The sequence below is a fragment of the Polyodon spathula genome, chromosome 5, assembly GCF_017654505.1.
Source record: "Polyodon spathula isolate WHYD16114869_AA chromosome 5, ASM1765450v1, whole genome shotgun sequence".
In the NCBI taxonomy this organism is placed as follows: domain Eukaryota; kingdom Metazoa; phylum Chordata; class Actinopteri; order Acipenseriformes; family Polyodontidae; genus Polyodon; species Polyodon spathula.
In genome coordinates this window covers 29,894,092-29,909,279 of record NC_054538.1, presented here as the reverse complement: position 1 = coordinate 29,909,279, position 15,188 = coordinate 29,894,092, and the positions used below count along the sequence as shown (strand labels likewise).

General features: G+C 37.3%; 2 protein-coding genes across 2 annotated transcripts; both read right to left on the bottom strand.

Annotated features, from left to right (window-relative positions):
- Positions 1 to 4,089: 4,089 nt before the first annotated feature.
- Positions 4,090 to 5,124, bottom strand: LOC121316397 (trace amine-associated receptor 13c-like). Its single transcript, XM_041251474.1, has 2 exons — positions 5,049 to 5,124; positions 4,090 to 4,937 (listed from the first exon to the last, which is right to left on the bottom strand). Exons 1-2 carry the CDS (start codon positions 5,122 to 5,124, stop codon positions 4,090 to 4,092), a joined length of 924 nt encoding a protein of 307 aa, XP_041107408.1.
- An 8,604-nt stretch (positions 5,125 to 13,728) lies between these two features.
- On the bottom strand, positions 13,729 to 15,142 carry LOC121316395 (trace amine-associated receptor 7a-like). The gene is made up of 3 exons (XM_041251473.1): positions 15,121 to 15,142; positions 14,792 to 14,878; positions 13,729 to 13,898 (listed from the first exon to the last, which is right to left on the bottom strand). Exons 1-3 carry the CDS (start codon positions 15,140 to 15,142, stop codon positions 13,729 to 13,731), a joined length of 279 nt encoding a protein of 92 aa, XP_041107407.1.
- Between the last annotated feature and the right edge of the window lie 46 nt (positions 15,143 to 15,188).

The window sequence follows — 15,188 nt, the reverse complement described above, 5'->3', positions numbered from 1 at the left end:
CAACAGATCTCCTATTCTCTAACTGACCTGCATGGTTGAGTCTCCTGGTGGCTCTAGTGTAGTACACAGAATGATACAAAGTTGGATTAAGAACAAAGGGGGCAACATATTCACCCATTGTATTTATTAAGATTGTATTGGAAGCATGTTCTACAGCTAGTCGATGAATGACAGACATACCATTGTTAAAACCACTTCCCAGGGGCGTGATTGTATGAGCTGTGATAGTTGAATCCAATTTAAAATCTGGAAGTGTCCTATTGAATGCTCTTAGGATAGTTGCAGAAGCCTTCCTTATACATACACTTTTCTGCTTTCCAAGGAATAAGATGTGCTGCAAATCTGATGAGGGACATACTAAACAAATTAAGGAATACTTTTTTGTTACCTTCATAATGAAATGCAGACCTACACCATGCTGGACCCCAATCTCTATATCTATCTGACAGGTGCAAAAGCAGATGTATATTGAAAGACATTTTCTAAGTTTCCAGTTTCCAATTTTTTAACACATTATTTTAAGAGCATGCTTTACTGACACAGTTGTTCTGTCTGTCATGTTATCTGCCAAAAACAAGTGAATGGCATAAACAAGGAGGAACCAATGACACAAACAATGTTTGTGTAGAAACTGTGAAAGCTAGGGTATTGAATACAAAGTAAAAATGCTCTCCACCCAGATGCTTTCTGAAATGTTCTTTGCTGTAAGGACTGAGGTGTGGGTGTTATTTCAGATGGAAGTTTAACATTTACTAACATGTTGTCTAATTTCCCCATATATCTACGTAAAAATAAGGTTTTGATAAGCGAGAAGGATCAAACCAAAGATTAACTAACTGCTGTACAACCCCTAGCAAAACACTGTGCGTGTAATCAAGAAGTATATAAAAGTTTGGAATGAACATCAAACCACTAGCCCTCTAATTCCAACCGAACAAAAAAACCTAAAAAAATCAAAATTATAATTAATGCCTCAAAATGATGCATGAAAGCATTCAGGTAACTCAGGGAGGTGGATTAACATGTGTTAGCCACATTTAGTCTCCCTATTAGAATGGGAATCCTTGTTTAGAAAATGTATTGGCGAGATTTTTTTTTCTCTGTAACAGACAGCAGAGCACACATTAATAATTGCTGTAAGGTATACTTTTATGGGGTTTTTTTTGCATGCAAGACAAGGAAGTAAATGCAGCTATCAGTACAAAACTGATTAGTGAAGAGAAACTGCTTGCAAGGAGTGTCACATTATTAATAAATAAATTAATAAACAAAGTTCTGAACTCAATGTTTAATGAAAAATCTCTTTTTGAGAGTTTTTTTTTTTCTTTTATTTGTAATAAACCATTCGGGCAAGGAATACTGTACCATGTATTACACAGTGCAATAGTGATTTTATTGTTGCCCAGTAATAGTAAATGATAAACAGAGATCGCTTTTCAGAGCAAGACAGATCGGTCACCAAGGCGGTGCAGGTCACTCCCTCCACTGGAAACTGGGAACGCTACATGATTACATCACCTACCAGCCCTGCTGCTGCCAAACAGACAGATGCCCAACGTTTCAATGTGTTGTACATACTTTTCTCAAGGGAGTATGTGTTTGAATCAAAACATTGGAGGTATTTATGCCTCTGTACATTGCAGCTAAGGGTTAAAGTTGCATTATTCTTTAGTAATGTGTGGCTCGCTATAAGCATTAGGTTAAATTAGCTTTCTGGATATGTAGCCAGTGATAAAAGTTTGGTTGCGCACCAATGTGTTTAAAGTAATGAGAATCCAGTTAGGCCTTAAGTAGGATTAAGAGAGGAGCTGCTAGGAGTCTTCTCTGGCTGCACAAAAATCACTATGGTGGCTGCTTTTAAGAAATATTGTCCTAGTTTACCTTGTTGTGCCAACAAGGGTTAGAATAAGAAGAACAGTGTACTGTATCTCACATTACAACAGCTCTGTAGTACATAAACAACCAGTTTGATATTCCTGTTCTGAAAAGATGAATGACATTTTTGCTGTATATCTGAGTTACAGTGCACTGTATGTAAAAACATTAAAACAAAAGACAACAAATGTTTTGTTTCCTTAGAAAGAACATAACTCTATTCACTAAATCTATTGTGTTGTAGCTCTAGCTCAGTGGTCCTCAAAATTGTGCCCGCGGGCAAATTTATCCCGTGTCTGTCATAAGCAAGCAGAGGCCGTTTACAGTATTCTGCATGAAAATTGAAGGCGAGCAAGTAGCCAATGGGAAAGTAAAAGATCTGACAGCTGTCCAATCATTCGTAAGCAGAGGTGGGGTGTTAATATGCCGGGTAAGCACTGAATTTCGCCAACTGTTATTGAGAAAAATAATAAATTTCAGTATTTAGAATTTCATTTTCTCTCTCTCTATATATTTTTTAATGTCACCAGACAAGGGAAACACCGTAGTAGATTCAGTTACGAATCCACTTTCTCTGAGTAATTGTACTGGAGATGAGCGATCGTTAAAACAGAGTAGTGTTGACAAATTTGTCAAATTGGAACAAAGCGAGACGCTATCTACACTCTTTTATTTTAGTTTATTCACGGTTATCTGTGTAAACATGCTATTAAAAAATATTAGCATTGTGTATTTTATGTAAATTATTTAAAGAATAAGCAATTACTAGCTGAGACTTGGCTTTATCAGAGTGAGCCAAGAATAACCCACTAAAACTCTTAAAGAATATATATATATATATATATATATATATATATATATATATATATATATATATATATATATATATATATATAGTATATGTCGCAAGAAGGCAGCGTGTAAGATAAGATAAGCTAAGATATGCAATAGTTAGCGTGCCTGCAAACAGCCAAGTAATTACTTTGAGGACCACTGCTCTAGATAAATACGTAACATGTGAATTGTGTAGCCAAGAAGATTTACATGTCCTTTATTAAAAACAGAAAGATGACATCCCCCACTATATTGACTGAAGATAGTAGGCAAGTTCATTTCTTTTGCAGAACAACTCCTGTATGAGTGTGACAGAGTGACTGACAGCAGTTTCTGTTTTGCACTTACATACATTATGTGTGAGTGCTATGTAAAAAAAAACAAAAAAACATATGTACATAACTGTTTTCTTATTTTTAATTTCGTACCCTCCTTTGTAATCTTATTCATACTCAAATCTTATAGTCTAAGTGTTCATCCCACGTTGGATGCAACACAAAGGTGTTCACCCTTTCATTTTAAAATGATTACATTATTTCTGAAAACAATACAAAACACAATATGAGCAATGTGGAGCTCAAAAGATAGAGATTTTTTTTATTTTACTTTCTCTTTTTATTAGAGCAACAGACTACCGTAAAATAACGAATCAAGAGGTTTTCTCTACTACATTATTTAAATGAAAATACACAAATTAGGTATAAACAAAGCATTAATAGCACTAAGGCACCATCCATGATTCAATTTTATCAAACTGAGTGTTTGAAATAACTGGTTTGGTTACCATTAAAACCTGGATTTGACAAATCTTAAATACATTGCTTTTTTAAAATGTTGAACGAGTCCAACTGTAGATTGGGTGGTGGGGGTGGGGGGAATATTAGCAGATTTGGAGTCTAGCCCCGAGTGCTTCTGTCCTCTAGTTTCCTGGATTGCACCCTGTGCTCTGACAATTAAGGAAATGCATGGTAGGGTGCAAATTCTAGACAATTTCTTTGAATTACTTTTTTCATTAAGAACACAAATGTTGAACACAATTCTTCAAACCTTAAAAAATAAAAACATACAGTTCCAATTTAAGAATTTAAATCAGTACAAATATAACAAAATTACAGGTTAAGGTCACATTGCAGGAATACATTTCTAAAACATATCAGAATTGTTAATGCTCATACAATAAGATCATTAATTTCAGAGAAATACAATTAAATACAAAAAAGTATAAAATATGAAAACTGAAATCTTAAACCATCTAACTGTATAAGAGCCTTTTCATATATAACTTTATACAGCTTTGTTTTTTAAATAAGTTGTGTATATTACCATAAAAGTAATATTCAATATTTTCCAATATATAGATTAATAAGTAAACAAAATATATCAGTTGCTTTCTGGAAACAAATTTATGAAGGAGGAATCTGGGCTAAATATTTTGCATGTCACAACAACATATAGAGCTTTCTGAAACCAAGGATAAAATAAAGCATAAATAATTGGGTTAAAGCCAGAATTGAAATATCCCAGCCATTGCAGTGCATCAACTACTACTGGGGGAGTGGAAAAGTTTATAAATGGATCCATTAGACTGTTAACAAAGTATGGTAACCAGCAAACAACAAATACACCTATTACAATAGTTAATGTCTTAGTCGCTTTTCCTTCCTTACTTCGTGATGCTTTGACTTTCCTTCCTTCTATTGGCTGCATTTGGTCTTCAATTGTACTGATTACTCTTTCATGCCTTTTTGCCACAGTAAAAATCTTTATGTAAATGCCCAGCATCACAGAACATGGTAGAAAAAATGTGACAATTGTATCTAATGTACCCCATACAGCATTAAAAACAATTATACAGTCTCCTGGACATGGATCAAAGCCTTCCTGACCTTCAGTATTGCCTTTAAAATAAACAATTGTACATATGTAAAGTATTCCAACTATCCAGCTAATTGCAGCAAACAGCCATGCCACACGCATTGTTATTTTGGCAGTGTACAGCAATGGATCACACACAGCAAAATAACGATCAACAGCAATGAATATCAAGTGGAAAACAGAAATAGCTGACAAAGCCAGGTCAATATTGGAGTGAAAAAGGCAGAATATATCCCCAAAATACCAACAGGTTTCAATAAACCTAACCATAGTGAATGGCATCACAAATAGCCCTAGAGCAAAATCTGCTACAGCCAGTGAAAGCAGAAGGATGTTAGTTGGTGTATGGAGCTGCTTGAAATGAGAGATGGAAATGATCACCAGCAGGTTTCCACACACTGTAATCAGTATTCCAGTTAAAAAAATTATGTAAAGAATTGCATGTATTTCTGTGGAGCGTTTCTCTTTGGGGCAAGTAGAGTTATCAGATGGAAAACAATACTGTATATTTTCTATCTCCTTCAGTTTTGATAAATCCATTGTTTTATGTTATTGCCTGAATGGTAAAAGTTTGATTTCTTGAAATTCTAAAACGTAGCCCAGGTCCTTTGCTTTACATCTGCGGAGTTGCTGTATTTATAGAATACTGATAAGTGTTTGGCACTCCCACCTCTCTCTCTCTCTCTCTCTCTCTCTCTCTCTCTCTCTCTCTCTCTCTCTCTCTCTCTCTCTCTCTCTCTCTCTCTCTCTCTCTCTCTCTTAGGGTCAGGCAGGTGTGGAAACTGGGTCAACAGACTCGAGAATTCAGGGAGGTATGTGTCCCTTATTTGGCAGTATTTGGAGCAGGACAGCAGGAAGTGCACCTCTGTTTCGACTTCTCTCTCTCTCTCTCTCTCTCTCTCTCTCTCTCTCTCTCTCTCTCACTAGTACAGTAGGCATCAGCATGCGTACTTTATAAAAAGATTGACATTTAAGCAATTTGATTAAAATATTAAATTAGATTTTTCAGTAAACTTAAACAATAATCTGTTAATTGGCTAAGGTGTAATTTGTCATTGGGATACCATTTCAGTTAAAAAATAAATAACTACATAAATGCATTTCAACATTATAAGCCTAGAACTGGATACTAAAACAACCAATTTGATTGCTTACTGCACATATCTTTAATCATCTACCTCTACAGAACAAAATATTCAAAGTGTGAGCTCATGAAACAAACAAAGGTAAAACTGTTCTCAATGTATTTTTATTTTTTTTAAAAAAGCCTATAACAGCAATATTTTACCAAGGCATTTCCATGGGAATAAATAACCATCCAGCATGGCAGACCTCTGTCCCAAGGAAATGCCACCACTCTTAATTGTTATTGCTTACTCATTAGTGCACTGGGTATATTGTAATCATTGCACCCTATCATAGCATAAAAAGTCACATTAAAACCTGTGATATCTGGAAAATGATGGTAATTGACTCCCTTGTGTAGGTAATTCCCTGTAAATAACTCTCCCAAGAGTCTCAGCTAATCTGTTGTGGAAGCTGGGAGATGCTCCTGAAATCAGTCTGCTGTCAGGAGAAAATCAGGCACTGCACACATGGCATTGCAGTTGGGGCTATTATTTAAATTTATATCTTTTATGGAGGTATGGGATGGATTTCTAGATGGGTCACAATAATTTAACATGGACTTAATCTCCCCTTTTGTGGGCCTTTCAAATACTGTAATGTGTTGTGACTGTCTTTGTCATTCCCTTTTCAGTGCTATATGCTTTCTGTACATTCACCAACATTATCATATTCACAAATATATTAAAGGGATGGGATGCCCTATTTTTGCCTGCGTTTTCATAGCATGTAATTCCTTACCTGTTTAATATTGTATTTTGTGTGTTGTGTTTGATTCCCTATTTTTGTTTCTGCTTAAATTATTATTTGCAACCATTATTGTTGAACTGAAGGTTTTTACACAGGCTTCACCTTCAGTGCACAAAAGATAAAACAAATAAATAAATAAATAAATAAATAAATAAATAAAGTGAATCTCTGTTTTTGTTGGAATAAATAGAAGACATAGTATAAGATCATTGTTTATTCAAAAATAACAATACACATATAAAGAACTAGAAAATAACAGTATAATAGAGTCTGGTGAAAAAAAAAAAGTTAAAAAAAAAATCACAAAGCCAATCAAATGCACTAGATTCTTGCAAATTGAGAACAAGATGCTGGCATTAGTATTTGGGTGTGAGACGTTCCACCAGTATGTGTATGGCAGAAGAATTGATGTTGAATCAGATCACAAGCCACTTGAAGAGATAGTGAAGAAACCACTGAGTAAAGCACCACCAAGAATTCAGAGATTCCAGAAGTACCAATATGATCTGAAACATGTTCCAGGTAAAGTAAAGCTGCTTGCCCATGCGCTATCAAGAGATTACACAGCATTGAAGAGGAAGCTGAGGCACAGGTACATATGCTGACACAACGTTTTCCCATCTCATATGACAAACGGAAAGAGTTAATTGTTGAGATTCAAAATTACAGCACAATGCCGGAGGGCCTGAAACAAGCAAAGAATTACCAAAAGAGCTAAAACCCTACTGTAATGTGAGACAAGAACCCAGCACAACTGACAATCTGATCCAAAAAAGGGAGAAAATAGTCATACCTGAGGGAATGTGGGTCGAAATGCTGAAAAGAATACATGAAGGACACCTCGGCATTGAAGCATGTAAAAGAAGAGCCAGAGAGAACTTGTATTGGCCAGGTGTGGATGCATTAATTACTGATGTAGTGTCAGAATGTGCTGTATGCAGGAAACACAAATGACAACAGCAAAAAGAACCACTGATGCCAAACAAACAATGGCAGATGATTTCCACTGACATCTTCTACTTTGAAAACAAAATATGTATTGATGGTGGACTCATATTCTGGATTATTTGAAGTAGGCCTGTTAAGAGAATAAGCAAGTAAAACTGTGATCACTTGGATGAAGTCTGCATTTGCATGACATGGAATAACAGAGAAAGTAATCTCTGACATTGGACCAAAATATGCAAGTAAAAAATTTAAAGAATCTGCAGAAACTTGGGTATTGCAATATATAACATGAAGCCCCAACCTGCACCCAAAATCAGAACAGAAGACAGTGGAAGTTCCACTTCCAGACCTGAAGTTACAGACGTAATTAATGTGACAGAGCAGGAGGAGTCTATAGTCACAACACCTGTCCTAAAGATAAGAAGTGGATGAGTGGTGAAGAAGCCAGCAAGGTTCAATGATTGAACTTATAACATCTGGGGTGTAGGCAGATCGCTGCCCCTAACAGATGGCTGTAGAAAAATAAGAAAATAAAATCAGACTATGTGGGGACCCTTGAAAACAGTAAAATAAAATAATTACAAGATGTTAAATGTGGAACTGCATAGTCATAACATCAATCAATCAATCTTTATTTTATAAACCCCCTTTGATAGTGGACACCATCACAAAGCGCTTTCAAGATGCAATAAATACAAGAAAATCCATAACAATTCAAACAGAGAAATGCATAATACATGATATACAGTGGAACGTACATAATACAGGACAGTAGCATAACACCCTAGTACACTAAAATACAGTGGAAAGTGTATAATACATATAGTAGCACAATACATGAAATAGTACACTAAATACAGTGGAAAGTGCAGAATACATGATAGTAACAATATGTGAAATAGTAGCAGCAGCTAATAACAGATATCACACTTAAGGAGCATGGAAAGCAAAAGAGAACAGGTGGGTTTTGAGAGTTGATTTAAAGCGAGCTACAATGGGAGCATCACGAACCAAAGCAGTAAGAGAGTTCCAGAGAGTCAGAGCCTTGAAACAAAATGAGCGTTGTCCAAGTGTGGTGCGCTTTTGCTTGGGGATAACAAGTAAGCCAGAGTTGGAGGACCTCAGCTTGTGGTCAGGGACATGGTGAGTCATCAGGTTGAAGAGGTACTTGGGGCCTGAGTGATGAAGGGCATTGTACATAATCCTGAACTTTATAGGTAGCCAGTGCAGCTGGGCAAGATGGGGGGTGATGTGATCACATTTTTTACATCTGGTAAGGATCCTGGCAGCAGCATTCTGAACTAGCTGCAGTCGGTTTATGGTGCGTGCTGGGAGACCACCATATAGAGAGTTGCAGTAGTCGAGTTGAAAGGAGACAAATGCATGACAAAGTATATCCGCATCTGAGAGGGAAAAGTAGGGATGGACTTTAGAGATGTTTCTAAGATGGTAGAAGGAAGATTTGACCATGGAGGAGATGTGGGCATCAAAGGAGAGGATGTTGTCAAGAAGTACACCAAGCCTCTGTACTGTGGGAGAAGGCAGCAGTAGACAATTTCCGAGGTCTTGAGGAGGATGGATGGGTTGTCAGTCTGTCAGTGGCTGGATGTAGGATTTGGTCAATGTTCTTAAAGAGAACATTGGGTTTACCGAGTCCCATAGTTATGATTTCAGAGAAGTATTTCACCCTGGCCGTGGCAAGCGCATGCCGGTAGATGGTAGATCCAGATCTCTCTGTGAACCGTTAGTACAGATGATCTCCACTTGCGCTCAAGCTTGCGGCAGGCAGATTTAAGCAGTCGAAGCTTGAGGGTATACCATGGGCAGTTTTGATCTTTCTTGACGTTTCTGGTCGTAAGCGGGGCAACAGTGTCAATGATATGAGCAAGGGTGGAGTTGTAGAGGGTCACCGCATCATCAACTGAGGACGGGAGAGTACCAGTTAGAGAGGCTGAAGAGACACATTGTGAGAGTTTCAGAGGATTCAGCAGATTCTTGGAACGGAAGGAGACAACAGTAACAGTAGCGGAGGAAGGAGTAGGGAGATTAATATTAGCAATGACTAGACATCTGAGATGGGAAGGCTTCACCTATCTTGATCATTGGACCACATTCTACAACGAGGACTATCTGCATAGACGGGACAAAAATAAAAAGGGAACCAGTCTACTTGGAGAAAAGATCCTCAAGCAGGTGCAGAAGCATTTAAACTAGAAAGGAAGGGGGGAGAAATCAACAAAAAAACAGAAGGGAGACCACATCAAAACAAGGACAACAACTCAGGTAAGACAACCATTAAATCTATTTATCTAAATGCTAGAAGCAACAGAAACAACATTTTAGAACTTGAAGCTACTGCACTAACAAGTAACTATAATGTGATAGGTGTTACAGAAACTTGGTTGACTGAGAATGATGGGGACGAATATAATATTTGTGGGTATACACTGTATAGGAAAGAGAGGCAGGACAGAAGAGGAGGATGGGTAGCGCTATACATAAGAAACAGTCTTGAAGTCCAGGTGTTATACCTGGAAAAAGAAAATAAAGCTGAATCAATATGGGTCAGAATAACAGACAGAAACTGAAAGGGCATAATAATAGAAGCATGCTATAGACCGCCAGATTCAGACGGTGAGAAAAATAGTCTGTTATACAATGACATTAGAAATGCGTGTAGCAAAGGAGAAGCCATACTAATGTGGGATTTCAACTTCCGCCATATAAAATGGGACATTCCGTTGGGGAGCATGACGGATGAAATTGAAATGGTGCAAATGACCAATGACTGCTTCCTAACACAATTTGTCAAGGCACCGACTAGAGGGGAGGCATGCTTTGATTTAATCTTTTCAAATAACGAAGACAGAATAACTAAAACAGAGGTCAGAGAACCACTAGCAAACTCAGACCACAACATGGTCTCATTTGAAGTGCTTTTTAAAACCCCAAAAGTAATGATTAAAGCTAAGGTTTACAATTTTAGAAAAGCAAACTATGAAGGTATGAAACAGAGACTAACAGAAGTAGATTAGAGTGAAATAGAGAAAACAGCCACAGAAAAAGGATGGCTGTTCTTCAAAAATGTAGTACTAGAGGTGCAAAACAATTACATCCCTAAAGTAGACTGTGGGAGGGTAGTGGGTGGAGCTTTTGGGAAGGACCAGAAATGACAGCACACAGGAGCCGGAAATGGAGATTAGTCCTTAGAGCCCTGTATCATCAATGGTATCAGGGCAGGGTTTTATTTTACAAAAACAATAAAAATAGAACAGTCCAGTATTGCAAAAAATAAACAAGAAAACCACCTGGAATACCAGCAATGGTAAACTCAGGTTTGAAATAAAAAGAGTAAACAAAAATGTCACGGTTACAAAATAAATAACAACAAAGGAAGCATTGGGTTTCGTTGTGGTACTGCGGTGGGTTTCCTCTCATCGCTTCTTAGCTCCCTTTCACAGATTAATGGCCAGTCCTCGGTTCCTCACTCCAGTAATCCAACAGTGTCCAAGATTTTCAAGCTTCTGTGAATAACAGCAGTGAATGAAAGCAACAAAGCAAGCACAGCATGTGTTTTCAGTTCAGCCCAGAGAGCGCGAATGGCAAAACCATACTGCTTAAATACTGCCAAGTCCCACCCCTGCAATCAGCATGCTGCCCCACGTCAGCCAATCAACGAGAACAGCACAGCTGATTGCAATGATGGGACCCGACGGCCGCATGGTTCTACCTTGGGCCAAGATGGCTGCCTGACCCGGAACTTCCTGCATGGTCAGAGTTCAGCCTCCTGATCCAATCACGTTCAACCCTACACAGCGCTGCCGGTGGTCGGGAGGGAAAATTACGACAGGGACTCCTTCCAGTCCTGTCACATAGACAAATCTAAATGTAAAACTAAATTGCCAAAATGGTTTACTAGATCAATTAAAAAAAATATTCAGCGAAAAAAGACACTTTACAGAGCGTTAAAAAGGGACCAAAAAGAAAGTACACAGGAAGAGTACACCGAACTGCAAACGCAAGTCAAAAAAGAAGTTAGAAAGGCCAAGAGAGAAATAGAAATGAACATTGCTAAGGGGGCTAAAATCAATTCCAAAATGTGTTTTCCAATATTACAACAGCAAGAGAACATTCAAAGAAGAGGTTTAATATCTAAAAGATACAAATGGCAAAATCATAGATGAAGGAAAAAAAAGCAAATATATTAAATGATTACTTTTCACAAGTTTTCAAAATGGAAAATTACCTATATGGTAACAGTATCCTGGAAGACAGTCAACATGGTTTTAGGAAAGGGAGATCGTGTCTAACTAACCTGCTTGATTTTTTTGAGGATGCAACATTGATAATGGATAATTGCAAAGCATATGACTTGGTTTATTTAGATTTCCAGAAAGCTTTTGACAAAGTACTGAAGAAAGTACTGATTAAAGGAGAAACCTCAGAATGGAGTGTGGTAACCAGTGGAGTACCACAGGGATCAATATTAGGTCCTCTGCTATTCCTAATCTACATTAATGATTTAGATTCTGGTATAGTAAGCAAACTTATTAAATTTGCAGACAACACAAAAATAGGAGGAGTGGCAAACAGTGTTGCAGCAGCAAAGGTCATTCAAAATGACCTAGACAAGATTCAGGACTGGGCAGACACATGGCAAATGGAAACAAAATGTGCATTTTATATATAAATATCATATGGGAGATACTGAAATTGAAGAAGGAATCTATGAAAAAGACCTAGGAGTTTTAGTTGACTCAGAAATGTCTTCATCTAGACAATGTGGGGAAGCTATAAAAAAGGCCAACAAGATGCTCGGATACATTATGAAAAGTGTTGAATTTAAATCAAAGGAAGTAATGTTAAAACTGTACAATGCATTAGTAAGACCGCATCTTGAATATTGTGTTCAGTTCTGGTCACCTCACTATAAAAAAGATATTGCTGCTCTAGAAAGAGTGCAAAGAAGAGCAACCAGAATTATTTCAGGTTTAAAAGGCATGTTATATGCAAACAGGCTAAAAGAATTGAATCTGTTCATTCTTGAAGAAAGAAGACTACGCGGCGACCTAATTCAAGCATTCAAAATTCTTAAAGGTATTGACAATGTCGACCCAAGGGACTTTTTCGACTTGAAAAAAGAAACAAGGACCAGGGGTCACAAATGGAGATTAGACAAAGGGGCATTCAGAAGAGAACATAGGAGGCACTTTTTTACACAGAGAATAGTGAGGGTCTGGAATCAACTCCCTATTAATGTTGTTGAAGCTGACACCATGGGATCCTTCAAGAAGCTGCTTGACGAGATTCTGGGAGCAATAAGCTACTAACAACAAAACAAGCAAGATGGGCTGAATGGCCTCCTCTTGTTTGTAAACTTTCTTATGTTCTTATGTTCTTATGGAGAGGTTGGAGACATCAAGGCCCTTGGTGATGAGCAGATCCAGGTTGTGTCCTTGTGTGTGAGTGGGGACGTTGACAGATTGAGAAAGTCCAAGACAGTCCAGAAGTGTGTTGAAGTCAGTCACTAGGGCAGAAAGGCAAGTCAACATGAATGTTGAAGTCACCTAGGAGTAGGATACATTCTGGGTTTCCATAATTAATGCATAATAGTACTATAAAGTAGACCGGGTTTACATCATATTACAGACATTTCGTATACCACATAATTAGAATTGCAATTAATTCTAGCCACTTACAATACACATAGATTTCACATATTTTTAAATGACCTGTCATCTAAAGAACTTACTGGACTAGAAAGATATTTAAGGGTAGCTTTTTTACATTTGCATGGCTTGTGATGGAGCAGGCTTATGTTGTCAAGTAGCTTGGTATAATGAATGTTTCAAGACTGCTCTTGAATACGACAGGGCACTGTATTAGGATGGCTGTGCCATGGCGCTATTGTTGTAGTTTTATCTTAGTTTCCATGTTAAACTCAGATTTTCAATCATTAATAACTCAGCAATGGTATAAGGTAGAGTAATGTCCTTTGAAACATAACCACTTGTCTCTTTAAACCTTTGACCGTGGTTTAAATATGTTTAATATTTTAAAAGATAGAAGGGGTGTGAAAACTTAAAGAATTTCCCCTGTTTACAACATGAATTATAAAGTAATTTTGCAGCAGACCTGGAGAAAAAAAACAGTAGACGTATTATCCCAGAGATGATAGACAAAGAGAAGGAGATATGATATCTTCTATTGGACGAACTAAATAATAATTGTTTACAAGCTTTCAAGACCTCAAAGTTCTCTTCTTCAGTTGAAAGTTGGAAAGAGAGATTGATGTTTACATTCAAAGGTTGCATCAGAACTTTAACAAAACTGAGTTTCTGGAAACAAATTAGTCAAACAGGATGCTGGGCTAAATATCTTAAATGTTAGTATAAGTTTCAGTGACTTCTGAAACCAGGGATAAAACAAGGCATGGATAATTTGATTAATGCTGGAGTTAAAATAAACTACCCATGTGAGAGTACCCATCACTACAGGAGGGACAGAACAATTGATATATGCGTCAACAACACTAGAAATGTAGTATGGCACTGTGACAGAAAGACAATCATTCTTGGTGGTAAATCTCCCTCCCGACTTGTGAGGGCACTAAGAAACAGGAACAGAATACTCTGGACTACTTGACCTGACACTTTATTCCATGGGTTAAAAGGAAGTCGGTCACGTAGAAGAGAGATGGAGCTTCGGTACACTAACTCATTGACCCGGAGGTCAATAATGTGGCAGCTGCAGATCATTAAATATTTGTATTTGTTCCTTTGTTTGGTTAAAAAACTATTGAACAGTAAGGACTGTGTGAGAGACCCCATGAGAAATAATAAAGAGACATTCATAAGTGTTTTGGTTTGTTTGTCTGTAATTGTCTTCTTGTGTATTACTAGACAGCTAAACATGATTCCAGAGCTGTCGTCAAGTGCCAGCACTAACTCGGAACAGCACTGCACGATTGTCACTAAATAAAACTGTAGCACTGCTGCACGCACCCAGGACTGGTGACCGTGTTGTTGTTATTGTGCGGCGAATATTTGTGTTTATTGTTTGGGATTGCAACCCGTTGTTATTTATACTGTGCAGTACACGTTGTTGTGTATTGCCGGGGTCTTATTATTTGGTCGCCAGACCTGGATACAATAGAATACCTTTCCAGCTGGATTATAACTCTCCTTGTTTGTTTATTGTGCACTGCATCACTTCTGCACCCGTACACAATCAACCACTTTGCCACAGGCACCTAACAAAGAAAAAAAAAAAAAACAGCTACTACTATCCCTAATGTTTTTATTGCTTTTCTTTCAGACCATTTTGGTATGTTGCTTTTGTTTCCATCACCAGAACTAATTTGTCGTGTTATAGAATATATTACTCTTGCACATCATTTTTGCAACTATAAATATTTTTGTATATACACTTACCATTGTAGAACAAGGCAAGAGAAAAGTAACTATCAGATCTACTATTGTCCAGGTTCCATTGAATTCCAAAATGCATCAAGACAAAGATCAATTCCTTCAACACCATTGATATTTTCCTTAAAATAAAATAATAGCAATGTGTAAACTAGTGATAACATCCAGCTTAATGCAATACACATCCATGTTAAAGGAATTATTATTTTAGCGGAGTAAGCACCTGAAGTCAATACTAGAATAAACACAGTATAGATTGAATAGAGTATGCCCCCAAAATACCAACAGGTTTCTATGTACTGAATCATGGTGAAAGGCATCAAAAGTGCTCTGATGAGAAAATCAGGTTGGTTG